We start from the raw sequence: 14436 nt of genomic DNA, 5'->3' as shown, positions 1-14436 counted from the left end.
ACGTACCTATCATGTCTAATGAACTCTACATCGTGTCCCTGATGGCACTTCTTAATGCAGTTCACACATATGGCATTTCGATCTGTGGTGTTACAAGTATGACATCTAAAAAGCAAAAATCTTGGATTATTGAACTTGTCAGGAATTCACAGCACTGCATTTTATTACTTTATGATTTTATTTGTTTATTTATTTATTTAGTGGCTGTGAAAGGGAACTATAGTTTTTATCTGCTCAGGAAAATCTGGGTTGTAAATACAGGCAGCCATGCCTTTGGTCCCAGCACTTGAGAAGCAGAGACAGATGGATTTCTCTGAGTTCAAGGCCAGCCTGGTCTATTTATATAGCAAGTTACAGGACCACACAGGAGGACTTTGTCTCAAATAGTTCTATCATTTTGGGGGTGAAAAGAGTCAGAACTAAAGGGCTTGAAAATTATATATATAAAAATAATTTGATTACATCCCCCACCCCCGGTATTTAGTCTTTGATTCTAGAGCTCAGTGCAGACAATAGAACCAAAGATGTGGTTACTCAATGACAATTTAAAGGAATCACTAACTTCCACTTTTCTATATTCAACTTAGTAATTTAGAAATATACCTGTAGAAGTCATGCATGGGATAGCTGGTATAACTTGATATTTTATATAAACATTGTCCTCTACTAACAGCCTTTTCTATGGCATCTTGATTGTTCATTATTTTGTTATCTGTAAAAACAAAAAAGTATTTTCAATAGCTAGCCGAGGATACAGTTGTATGTAAGAATAGAAATCGATTTTCCTTGTATAAAATATTGCACTTAAGTTGGAAAGTGACAGAAGGAACCATGTTTCATGGTCACTAAAGAACTTAAAAAGAACAACATACCTTTCATTGTCACATTAACACCAGATGCTAAAAATAAGCCTCCGAAGCGGTTGTTAAAGATCTGATTGCCTTCTAGTGTTGCTGTTGCATGGTTTGTAATTTCAATGCCTGAAGTGAGATTTACAAATAAGCAGATGCACATCACTTTATACCATTCTCAAACTCTCTCCAAGCTGGGGCTTTTACATGTTTGCTAACTAGCTAAAAAATAAACTGCAAGTATTTTGATCAACAATATTCAGTTTTGACTGCTGACATTCTATACAGTCAGACAGGAGAAGTAAACTAGGGGGATTTTTAAAAACTTACTGGAAAGTGCAACAGATGGAATGAGACTGGAATAAAGGATAAAGCTAAGTATAAAGGGGAAACTACCCAGAAGTATGCTGAAATCGTATAATTCCAAGTGGTTATTTACAATAATGAAAATATTTCTTGTTTTTTCCTTTTAACATCTAGAAGTTGTCAGAGGACTCATTTATCTGTATTTCCATCTAACCACAAACTTACTCTAGTTCATGTTCAAACTCTAGTTCATGTTATAGGTTGTAAAACAAGCCAGATAAAGAAATACAAACCTGCAGCAAATCCGTCAAATATTCTGTTTTTTCTTAAGACTGGATGACTATTAGTGCTGATAAGAACACCTGCTTGAGCGTTCCTGAAAATATCATTTTCTTCAAGGAGACCTACAATTAAAATAGTTAGATTAAAGTTAGTATACATAGCAGATATTGTTGAACCAGGGTCTCATTATGCAGCCTAGGCTGGCCTGAGTGCTGATAATCTCTTGGTCACAGGATGCACTGCCATGCCTAGTGCATGCAGTGAGTTCTGCTAGGCCCTTTTATTTAGCTTCTTGTTTCTCACTGCATTATAAGTTGGTCCTTTAGTTCAGAAGGTTTTAGTAATTTGCAGAACTATGACCATTTTCCTTATTTCTGTCTCCTTTCATCTGAATCTCTTATATTCAGTCTTTGAGGGTTTTAAAAATCAATTTGTATCTAAAGTCTTAAAAGTATTCTAGTTTATAGACAACCTGTTTTTAGGTGCTGAAGTATTGGCTCAGTGGTTAGAGCATTGGCTAGTTTTCCAGGGGGGCTTGGGTTTGATTCCCAGCACTACTTGGTGGCTTACAACACGTTTAACTCCAGTTTTAGGGGATCCAAAGCTCTCTTCAGCCCTCTGTAAGTATTAGGCATGCAAAGTGTTACACAGACTTTAATAAAAATAACAATAATGAATAAAACCACTACTGCCTGTTTTTAGTATCGTAAACATTTTACTTGGGTGTAGACATTTCAGTAAACATCTGACCTCAGGCAATTCTGGACATTGCTCACTGCAATGTTCTCTCTCTCATCCTCTTGCATGGTAAGAACCAATAGACAACTGAGCACCAGCCCCAACACAGTCCCATCTATTTATTTTCCATGCATGTTTGTGCACCATAGGCAAGCCAGAGTCTAAAAGAGGGCATTAGGATTCCCTGGGACTGGAGTTAGGTAAGACTGTAAGCTATCATACAGATGCTAGTACTTGAACTCAGGTCCTGTGCATGAACAGATTAGCACCACTGAACCATTTCTACTGCTCCATTCCCTCCCTTTAGGCATTCAACCATTTCCTTGTAACTATAAATAACTTCTTGCCTACCTTATAGCAAGTCCCTGCTTCTAACCAGCTTACTTGCTTGTCTTCCTCATTCTCATGCACACATGAATTCAGGTATGCATGTATGGAGGTCTCTGGCTACTTTGTGAGACATGGGGACTAAATTCAGGTCCTCAGGCCTGTGCACAGGCACCTCTATACACTGATCTAGCTCATGGTCCTCTAATGCAATTAGGACAGCTAAAACCCCTGACTGCACATCGAAAACCTTGCCCAGCTTCAGCTTTGTTAGCCTCTTACACGTTTCTAAACATTTTCAGTTTCCTTCACATTCTATTAACAACGTGCCATTCCATTTTAATTGTAGATTTTATGGATGTCACACTGTTTTATTCACTGTTTAGTTATCTCTACCATAGTGTTGGTACAGAGATGGTCTACCAGCTATTAAAAAATAAATAATAGGCAAACCATTATACTTGGAAAGCCCCCTACCAGTTGACTATCTAGGGACATATCCAAAGTTATTTTATTGTAGATATTTCAATACCCTGCAATGAAAACCACGCCCTTTGTACTTTGTCTTGGAGTGGTGGGGGACGGGGAGCAGTCTCACACTGAGCCCAGATTGGCTTTACACCCACACCACTTCCCCAACTTTTTTTTTGGGGGGGGGGGGAGTTCGAGACAGGGTTTCTCTGTGTACCCCTGGCTGTCCTGGAACTCACTCTGTAGACCAGGCTGGCCTCGAACTCAGAAATCTGCCTGCCTCTGCCTCCCAAGTGCTGGGATTAAAGGCGTGCGCCACCACCGCCCGGCCACTTCTCCAACTTCAAGCTTCCAGGTACTGACATTAGGTGTGAACCTCTACACTTGAGGTATCCTCACTATATTTTGTAAAGACTATGAGCTATGTTACTTAGCTTTTATTATTAAAAATCTAACCTCTTTGAGAGTTTCCATAACTGATTGAATCATCACTGTTCTGAGGTGGTAAATTATTTCAAGTATTGATAGTTCTTCATGTGTGATAATACAGAGTCTTGGGTTGCTGACACAGTAGCAGCTGTGCTTTGCTCTCGGCACTGTCTCCCAATCTATGAAAGATAATCACTGTGGGCTAATGCCTTAAGGCAGACTGGGTGGGCTTTATGGACCAGGATCAAGTTGGCTATGTTTAGTTCTCTAACAGTTACAGAATCAACACTTGTTTGCTACAGAGTTGCATGTGTTTACACAACCATTAATTCATCACATCTTCTGTAACTTGATTTTAATGTTAATTAGAGTAGTGAAAGAACCAGAGTAAGGTGTTACTCTGCCTTCAAAATGCTTTCCTGACAACTGACAGAAGATGGAAACAATAAATATATTCATTTGTCTGATTCTAGGCACTCATTTCCTTTAAACTATCTAAGGATGCTAGTGATATGATATGGACAAAGTTTCAAATACATCTGTAAATTTTAGTTGGTGATATCACTGATCATTATTAAAGGCATAGAAGAGCAACACAAAACTGGGTTTTTCACTAATGCAAAATTAATGATACCTCGACCCCCATTAAATATACAGATGCCACCATCTCTTCCATCATGGATTTTATTTCTTCTTAGCGTAGGATTACTATCTGTTTTAATCCAGACTCCAGCCATTGCATTGTCAAATATTTCATTGTCTTCTATACAGCCTAGACCTAAAATGTAAAATTTAGGTATTATTTAGAAGGCGTATTCCTAAAGTTTATTAACATAGAAAAAATTAATGGGTTAAACATACCAGAATTATAAACTAGAATTCCACCATTCTGTCCTCCCCAAATTTTGTTGCGTCTAATTTTGGGGTTGCTTCCAGTCCTATGGGTGAGAAAGAAATCAATACCATTTCAATCACTCCCATTTGTATATCATCTTTTACAACAACAAGCCACACTCATGGAAGAACTACATAGGGCCAGTGAGATGGCTCAGCACTTGATAACATGGCTGATGACCCGAACTCACATGTTAGAAGAAATGAGTTAAAGCTGTTCTCTGAACTTGACATCTGTACCTTTGTACACATACCTGCCCACGTGCATACACAAAACAAAAACTCTTAAGAAATGAACGAGTACTTAAAAGTCTGATTAATCCTGTTTTCCCCACAGAACCACACTTTGTATCATTTTGCTATAGATTATGTATAGAGCCGCTATAAGCTACGTTAAACAACTTTACATCTCTTCTCATATAGGAAGTTACATGTTGAATTTATAATCATTAAGACTCTGAGGATTCCTGGGCCAGGTTTGGTGAGTGGTATATCCCTTTAATCCCAGAATCTGGGATGCAGATCTCTCGATTTGAAATCAGCATGGTCTAAATAGAGATCCAGTCTCAAAGAACAAGTCAAAAACCCTTCTCCCCCAAAACTTAGAATTCCATAAAATATTTAAGAGTAGATCTAAATAGTCATTCATGCTATAGACATGGTACTAGTGTACATATTTAATTCCAGCATTGAAACTGTGGAAGCCGAGTCTAAGTCAGATCTCTGTGAGTTCCAAGCCAGCCTGGGCTACATAAGTAACTTAAAAAGTTTGTTTACTAACTACAGCATAAAAACAGAAGTTTCCATTTTAAAGAATGCCAATGACCATGCCAGGAATAGGGTAAGGGTAGGTAGCCACTGAACTACTCTGGCCCACACAAGAGTGAACTGAGCTCTTCTGGCATATATCATTAACACTTGAATAAGAAAAGCTACCCGTGCAAAGAGAAATGAATACACAAAACAGACTGATTGCCCATTAAATACACCATTTTTATAGTCTGCATACTCTTAAGTCTTTCTCAAAAGCAGGCCAAGTAAGAAAGCACTTACCGTATCTGAACCCCTGAATACATATGATTGTAGATGTCATTATCTTCTAGAACACCGTGTCCATTGTCGTAGAAGTAAACACCAACCTACATTTGAAGGGAAAGAAAAGAACTCTTTCATGTCATACTTTTTTAAAAAAAAAAAAAAATAATAAAGTATTACCGATTCAAAGAAGACCAAGTAAGCAATCTTGCCTGCTTGCCACTGTGTATCCGGTTTCTTCTTAGAACTGGCGTGCTGCCAGTTGTCACCCAGACGCCAGCCAGAGTGTTGCTGTAAACTTCATTCTCTTCTATTACGCCTTGTCCCTTTTCATGCTGAATACAAGTTAAAACTGGTTACTGTACATGTTGTCCTAGCAAATAGTCTTTACGTGTACTCCTTCCTCAAACAGTTCTGCCAACAGCTATAGTGTTTGGGTTTTTGTTTTTTTTTTCCTAAGGAAATGGTAAGGAAATGATGACAACTTTCTTCTTTTCTAGTGTTGGTAACTGAACCTAGGACTCGTGAATTAGGAATATGCTCAACTACTAAGCATATTCCTTCCAACATTGTCTTCTCTCCTGGTCTTCAAGTGCTCAGCTATTCTGCAGGCCTTTCCCTGCTCTTTACTAAGGATGGTGCAGGACCTAAACTGCCCTTCCCCCCTTTAAGACAGCCTCACAGTGTAGTTGGGGCAGGTTGGAACAAGTTAGGTAGACCAGGCTGATCTCAGAGACCTGCCTGCCTCTGTCTTCTGAGTGCAGCACTACACCCGGGCCAATTTTGAGTTTCCTTAGTTCTTTCATTTTTTTAGACAGGCTGACCTCCAACTTCTGACCCTCCTAACTCTTCCTAAATTGGGGTCACATACCGTCATAACATTTATTTTAAGGTAGCTTTTACTTGAGTTTAATCTTCTAAAGTTTTTAAAATACCCATTGTATAGTTCTGTACTTTAAATACATCACACTAAGAGAAGAAGCATTTTTTTTAAAGCTAAGGAACACTTCTTAAATGTGTAAACATTAAAAATGTTTCATTTAGCAAAGTTATTAAAACTTTTGTTGTGAAACCACTCCAAAATAATAAGGTCTCAATATCAATTTTTTTTACCACATTCAGAAAAAAATTTAAGATCGAGGTTGCTGTTTCATTTTAAGGTTTTGAGAGCTTTTGGGGGTGGCAGTGGTGGTTATGGTTTATACATTGCTTTTATAGAATTCCAGATTCACAAAGTAGTCACACTGACAAAATTCCAGTGTGACAACACAAAGCAGATACCAAGTCCAGTAAGTAAGCCTTTAAGGGTAGCTGAGATGGCTGAGCACGCGCAGGCTTGGCTCTGAGCTTCAGGACTTGACTGTGATGCCTGAGACCCACATGGTAGAAGGAAAGAACTGATTCCCAGAAGAAGTTTTCTGACCTCCACACTGAGAGGTGGTGTGCATTGCCCTACCCACAAACACACATTTAAAGAGGTTCTATCTCTTATACCCCAAAGTACTCAGCTACTTTACATATCAGAACTAGAAATCATTTATATGTTCAAAGGAAGACTAACACTAGTATTTAGTCTACACACTAATTCATAATCTAGAAGTTTATAATATAATCTTGTCATGTGTTTCTGTTTTCAAGTCAAGCTCATTATGCAGCCAGGCTAGCTCGCCTCAAGTCTGTTCTTCTCCCTGTGGTCATTGATCACTGCAGGGACCCTCCTGAGTACATCCTCAACAGCTACCACATCTTTTTTTTTTTTTTTTTTTTTTTTACAGTGGGTTCTGGACCACCATGCCTGTATGGCAAGCGCACTGCCAACGAAGCCACCATGCAGCCCAGATCCATGCTGGAATCCTGGCCCTTCCTATCTAGTTACCCTACCTCTTTTTATAACAGAAGGAAGAGTCAGGAGTTTAACAGATATTTTAATATAAGGCTTGAACATGAGAATTAAGAGAAACAGGTGCTTAAGAAAGATACCGCCAAGATCATGCATATAAGTTTTTTAATAAGTCACTTTCTGTAGTTTCTCCTTCCTTCCCTCCCATTTCTTGAAGACAGGTCTTATGTTGTCCAGGGTAACCTTGAATCTGCTTATACAGCCTATGATGACACTTGGAACTTCTGATCCTCCTGCCTCTTCCAAATCCTGGGATTATAGGCTTGGGCCACAAGGCCTGGTTTAAGTGGTGGTGGGAACTGAATCTACCCCAGATAAGCACTCTACCAACAAGACACATCCCTCGCCTTGGGCCTTGATTTTCATGCAGGAGCTTACGTTATTACATTCATTAACTTACCACATAAATCCCACCATGTTGTCCATCATGAATTTTGTTATGTCGAACAATAGGACAACTGTTTGTCCTAATCTGAATTCCTGCTAACGCATTACCTATTTAAAAATAAAGTTTACAAAGCCAATGTTTAGAACCTAGTAGCATGGAGTAATTTTACATCAGGCAGTAGTAGCAATTCATGTACCACAATTTTAGTGTTACAAGACACAGTTAAGAGGACTAGAGTATAAGCAGATGTAGAAACACTGTGAGCAGATTAACAGAGATCAAGCTAGGCTGTCAAATGTCCTATTTGTTTCCAATATGACTTAGAGCCAGTGTTTTAGCCTCTTCATGCCTGTTTTCTGATTAACAACTAGAGATATTAGTGTCTATCTCATGGAACTGATGTGAATACCATGTGTCCAGTACATCAGTTTGCTAAATTAAAGCTTTAGTAAGGGGTACTTCCCTTATTTACTGAGCTCAAAGTAGACTGAATTTCAACCAACATTATTAGATATTTAGTGAATGCAAGAAAAATCAAACACAGTCCTTAGGTCTAGGGTCTCATTTACATTTTCCTGAGATATTTGGGATAATACCTTGTATACATAGCATTGCATAAATGTTTATGTATCAAAGAATAATCTTTGAAATTTTGTATTCTTAAGTTTTACCACTGTGCTATGTATTATGTTCTCATGAATGTTTGTGGATTGTGGACTCATGGGCACCCTAGAACTGGAGTTACAGATGGTTGTGGGTGCTCGGACTTGAACCTGGGTCATCTCAACCCCTAAGCCATCTTCTAGCCCTTTATTGAAGCTTTTAAAAGAACTAGATCACTTCTCTCATTTAGATAATTTCAAAACAGAGTACTGTTAACATCAAGAAATTAGGCTAGTCTTACTGTTGTGTTTTCCCCGCCTCCCCAAAAAGCAAGAGCCACAGATCTGCACAATCCCTGGGCTGTGGGCCACAAAGTGACTGTGTGAGCAAACAGAGGCACCTCAGCAAACACACCATGTTTATGTGGCATACGATCCAAAAGGTATGTGATTCCATGCTCTAGTGTGCTATAGAACTGATCAAGGTCTCCAAGAATAAGCAGGTACTCAAGTTCATCAAGCAGGGGTGTGGGGATACACCCAGAGGAAGCAAGAGGAGCTGAGCAATGTACAGGTAGCTATGAGAAAAGGAGAGGCCAAGGACTGAGCATGCCCCACCTGTCTCCTCATTCAGTAATCTCTATGTGTCGCATTTATATGCAGGCGCGCACGCGCACACGCACACGCGCACACACACACACACACACAGAGGAAAAAAGGACAGGCTAATGTGTAAGTTTTACACAACAAAATCATATGCTTACCATAAATGTCATTTCCTTCTATAAGGCCCCGTCCATCACCAAAGATATAAACCCCTCCTTGATTTCCATTAAATATAGAATTCCCCCTATAATGTGAAACAATTTTTAAAAATCATATACTTAATAAAGCTTATTTTACCATCTGTGGTAATATGAAAATCATTTAGCTTCTTTGGGCTTAAAAGTTTCTTAACTTGCAAAATGATTAGACATTTCTAAATTCGCTTTTAGTCTGTTCAAGCACTAAGGCTTTGAAAAAAAAACAAACCACCTATTACCTAAAATGAAAAAGCATTTATTTACGTCTACTTTTGCAATACTGAACTAATACAGAGACCTGGCTAGTACTGGGCAAGCTCTGAGCTATGTCTTCAGATCCTGACTAATATTCTTTTTGCTGTTTTAATTTTGTTTTGTTTTGTTTTTTTAAAGAGTCTCACTATACAAGACCAGGCTGGCTTCACACTTGTGGGGTTCCTCCACCCTCTGACTCCCAAGTGATAGGAATACAGGTATTTGCTATCACTCCCAACTTCAAAATAGTATTTCAAACATTACCTTGAAACACTTAAAACCATTTCTTTAGTTGGCTTAGAAACATATAATGAAAGTTTGTAATACATTTTCATAAAGCTAACAGATAACTTGACAATTAAAACTAAATCAGCTGAGCATGGTAGTGTATGCCTTTAATCCCAGCACTCAAGATGCAAAGGCCAAACAATCTGTTCGAGGCCAAACAGATAACAAAGACCAGGTACCCCATTAAAACAAAACAATGAGCAACACAGCATTTTTAGTTGCTCATAAAAGAACAGAACAACATTTAAAAAGTGTAATAATTATTCTCATTTAGATGCATTCAGAAAAACCCATTTTACAGCAATCAGATGTTTAGTGTGTGTGTGTGTGTGTGTGTGTGTGTGTGTGTGTGTGTGTGTACTGTGCAGTTGTTTTTATTACTTTTTTTTTTTATAGATTTTATGTGTTTTGCCTGCTTTTATTTATGTCTGTGTGTAGGTGTTGAATCTCCTGGTGGTAGGGTTATAGACAATGTGAGCTACCATGTGCGTGCTGAGAATTGAACCCGGGTCCTCTGAAAGAGCAGCCAATGCTGTTAACCACCATTTCTCCAGCCTCACACACACAAAAATATTTTAAGAGCTAATGTTCAGTATCTTCACTTTTCTCGGAAGTAAAAACAAAAACAAAAACAAACCAACCTGTATTTGTAATTATGCAAATACCTTATTGTTGGGTCACTATTTGAGGTAATCCATACGCCTGCGAAGTTGTTTGCATAGATTTTATTCTCTATAAATTGTCCTCTTCCTTTCTCATGGACATATATTCCTCCCGTCTGCCCATGGTGAATCTCACATCGGACCACTGTGGGATTAGCATAGGCTTTTACCTCAAAGCCTGCTATCCTGTTTCTGTGTATGTTGCAACTTTCAAAGTAGCCCTGAAAAAAGTTAAGATCTGTATGTAAAGGCTACTTTCTAAATAGAAATGAAACAAAACAAAACAAAACAAAACAAAAAAAAAACAAAAAAAAAAAGACATTAAAGCTCAAATGATAATACAGAAACAATACAAATCTTTTTTCTTTTTTCGAGACCGGGTTTCTCTGTATAGCCTAGGTTGCTCTGGGTCTCACGCTGCAGACCAAGTTAGCCTGAAACTCAGAGACCTGCTTGCGTCTGCCTCTGCCTCTGCCAGGATTAAAGGCATGTGCCACCACTGCCCAGCAAATTTTCTAGTTACTATAAATGCAATCAAAAGTAGGAAAAAAAAAAAAAACCATATAAAGTTGTACTCAACAAATGTAATTATGTACTTAAAATGTATTATCCTTTACCAAAGAGCTGAAGTCATTAAAAAAAAAAATACATGTTGATTGTCTTTATAAATACCAACAAACTGGGGCTGAAAAGATGGCTCAATAGCTAAGAGCGCTTGCTGTTCTTGCAGAGAACTTAGGCTTGGTTCCCAGCCTACTTCAGTGTGGCTCAGCACCTACTGAGTGGCTCACAATCATGTCTTTAACTCAAGTTCCAGGAGAGCCAATAATGTGTTCTGGCCTCTGTGGGCACCAAGCATGCATTTGGTACATACATGCATGCATACAAACAAACAAACAAAACACTTATACAACCAACTGCAACAGATTGGTTGGAGGGTGGGAAAAATAAAATGCCTACAATTGATCCTCAAACGATCCTCAAGAGCAGAAAAAAAGAAAAAGAAAAATAGTTCCAATCGATCAACTTGTAAAAGATGACCTACAGTTAGGCACAATAAGCACGACACACAGGCCTAGATGCTCTGGAGGCTGATGCAGGAGGATTACATCAGCAGCAGTTCCAGCTAGCTGGCACCACAGAGGCTTAGTTTCAAAACAGTATTGATGAACAAAACACTGACCTACAGACAACCGAAAAGTATGGTGGCTTATGACACTAGCACCTGGAAAACAAAGGAGAGGCAGAGGCAGGAGAATGGAGAGTTCAAGGCCAGCCTTGGCTATATAAGATGCTTGAAATCATCCTGGGTTATGAGAGATCCTGTCTTAAAAAAAAATTAGAAATAAACCAAGGTTCATTCATCCTAACCCAAGAAACTAGACACATTTTGCTTTAAAATATAGTGTAAAGAACTATATCTATTTTGTTAAGATATAACTCCAGTATAAATGTAAAATGATTCAGTAAAGCCAAACTGTAATATGAATTTATATTCATTGTATACCACTTTGTAATATAAAACTATAAAACCTCTTATAAGTTTTATGTAGTCATCTTTATTAATTACCACAAAGTAGGAAGTACAAGGGACTCATCATGAAACAAACCTTTCCAAATTAAAGAAAGAGCCTAAACATGCTGGTGTGTGTTTGTATTGCAGACCGCAGAAGAAGACAGGAGGGGTCTTAAGTTCAAGGCGAGCCTATGCTACATAGTAGAACCTCAACTTTAGTAAAATTGGAGGAAGAAAAAAAAAGGAGTATTCTCATTGAAATCAATGTCCATCACCCAAGTTATAAATTAACTTACAAAGCACCTGCCAAATGTTGCATACTCTGAATAAAGAGCAGAATAAGTTAACGTTACCACAGAATGTCCTAGAGTGTAATTCTCAAGTAACAAATGTCACTAAGTCAAGCAGAGGATCTTCTATTGAAGTTAAACAGATATCTGGCTTGTCTTTCTGAAACTCCCATTGGCAGTTATTAAGATTTAGGGTAGGGTTGGAGAGATGGCTCAGCAGCTCAGAGCACTGGCTGGTCTTCCAGAGAACCCAGATTCGATTCCCAGAACCAACAAAGTACTCACAACTGTCAACAAATGTAATACCCTCTCTTCTGGATGCCAAGGGCACTACATCCACATAGTACAGACATACATGTAGGCGAACACACACATTATATGAAAATGAAGTGGGGAAACAGACTTGTGGGACATGAGCTGTTGATAACTATTTATAGGTAGGGGCCTCTTATGTGTGCACTAAAACCAACCCAACCCAAAAAATACCAGAACACACCTCTTCCCCAAACCAAATCAAATCTGTGTTTAGAGGCAAGGTCTCTGGAAAGTGACTAGGACTAGAAAGGATCACCAATTGGAGCTTCTGAGACTGAATACAGGCTGTTTGCTTAGAAGACCAGGGTAAAAACACTCGCACTCTTTTTCAGCCCATGTTATGCTCTAGGTCATTTTGGATTTCTTTTCACAAAACAGCTGTTATCAAATGCAGCAACTTCATCCTATACCAGAACCATAAGTCAAAATCAGCTTCCTCTCCACTAGCCTGTGATAACTATTCTACCAACAACAAAGAACAGGCTAACACAAATAGTACAAATGGGCAAACAGGACAGGACAGTATGGAATACTTTATCAAAGGAGAATTTGGAGACATTTTTATGCAGCCCTGGCTGGCCTGGAACTATAAGATGGTAAATGTTTTCAACATTTACAAAAGAATTTCTAGGGCTGGAGAGAGAACTCATCCATTGAGAGCACAAACTATTCTTGCAGAGAACAAGCATTCAATTCTCAGCACACATATGGTTCATAACCATGTGTAACTCCTGTTTCAGAGGATGATGCCCTCTTGTGGTACTATGTGTGCATGTGCATAAACACACACACACACACACAAAGGAGGCAAAACACCTATGCACACTAAGAAAAGGCTAGGCATGTCAGTGTACAACCTTAAACCCAGCACTCAGGACATAGAAGCAGGCAGACCTTTGTGAGTTTAAGGGTCAGTCTGATCTGCATTGTAATTTCCATGCTAGTCAGCACTACATTGTGAGATTTCATCTGAAAAAGAATCTCCCAAAAAATTTATGAGTGATGGGATGAAGCTAGTTGAAAAGTTTATTTATTTCTTTATTTTTTAAAAAATAGGGTACTCAAACATACAACTAACAATAACAAACTCTGAAGTTGTAGCATAACTTTTCATTTATTTATGTCTCTTATTTTCTTTTAAACCATAGTTTTTAAAAGAAACATTTTTTTTTAAATCCCATTTGGGTGTTTCTCTACATCACATTAAGTAAGTACATGTATGTGTATGAGCAAATAAACACTTATCTGTACACAAGTGTAGGCTACCATGTTTTCCTCTATGTGATTCACCTCATTTTTTACAAATGTGTTTTGAATCATGTGTTATCAGTGTAGGTGTTCTTGGGTCTCTCTGGAGCTGTAGTTATAGATGAGCATGAGCCACTGGGAGCCTGTGAGGAGGATGTATTCCTACCCTCTGAGGTGGCTTTCTCTCCAGCCCTCTTCCACCTTATCTTTTGAGACAGGGTCTCTCATTGAGCCTTGAGCACACTGATTTGACTAGATAAACTGACCAATTGGCTTCTGGTATTACCTCTGACCTCCTTAGATCTGGGATTACAGGTAAGTAACATAACACCCAGTGTTTTAGATGGGTTCTGGGGATCCAAACTCAGGTTCTCATGCCTGTGAGGCATCCATTACACACAACGAACTACCTCCCAGCCCTTAAAATCTTTTATGATTCATTTTAGGATTATAGGAATTTAAATTCTAGGAACATAGTATACACAGAAAAAGATAACTTTAAAAAACTGACCAATAAATATGAATGTTTTTAAAGATAAATAATAGACAAGTGTGTAGTTTTAGTGTTTATTTTGCTATTCTTTGTAGTTCTAGAGAAAAGCAAAATTTTAGAAAGGCAGTCCTGAGTGAAGGACATGACTTCCAGTAATGACGTGCCACCAGGGGACAAGCTGGAGTAATGCTGGACTGGACGAGCACAGCTCTAACAGATTCTCAGCACTGTGTCACAGCGCAGCACAGCGCAGCAGCAAACCCACAAGACACGCTGGACGAGCACAGCTCTAACAGATTCTCAGCACTGTGTCACAGCACAGCGCAGCACAGCAGCAAACCCA

At 38.6% G+C, this 14436-nt stretch overlaps 1 protein-coding gene across 3 annotated transcripts in view; it reads right to left on the bottom strand.

Annotated features, from left to right (window-relative positions):
* Fbxo11 (F-box protein 11) overlaps positions 1-14436 on the bottom strand; it is a 73487-nt gene that overhangs the window by 1363 nt on the left and 57688 nt on the right. For all 3 annotated transcript variants that reach the window (XM_034514466.2, XM_034514467.2, XM_034514468.2), the window contains exons 12-22: positions 10235-10452; positions 8988-9073; positions 7634-7728; positions 5546-5668; positions 5352-5437; positions 4266-4342; positions 4039-4182; positions 1451-1561; positions 873-980; positions 604-712; positions 7-105 (exon numbers count right to left, since the gene is read on the bottom strand). In XM_034514466.2, the coding sequence (XP_034370357.2) occupies positions 7-105; positions 604-712; positions 873-980; positions 1451-1561; positions 4039-4182; positions 4266-4342; positions 5352-5437; positions 5546-5668; positions 7634-7728; positions 8988-9073; positions 10235-10452 (1256 nt within the window). The remainder of the gene's footprint in view (positions 1-6; positions 106-603; positions 713-872; positions 981-1450; positions 1562-4038; positions 4183-4265; positions 4343-5351; positions 5438-5545; positions 5669-7633; positions 7729-8987; positions 9074-10234; positions 10453-14436) is intronic.

Source organism: Arvicanthis niloticus, chromosome 11, assembly GCF_011762505.2.
Source record: "Arvicanthis niloticus isolate mArvNil1 chromosome 11, mArvNil1.pat.X, whole genome shotgun sequence".
Taxonomy (NCBI): Eukaryota; Metazoa; Chordata; class Mammalia; order Rodentia; family Muridae; genus Arvicanthis; species Arvicanthis niloticus.
This window is presented reverse-complemented; position numbering and strand designations above follow the sequence as displayed.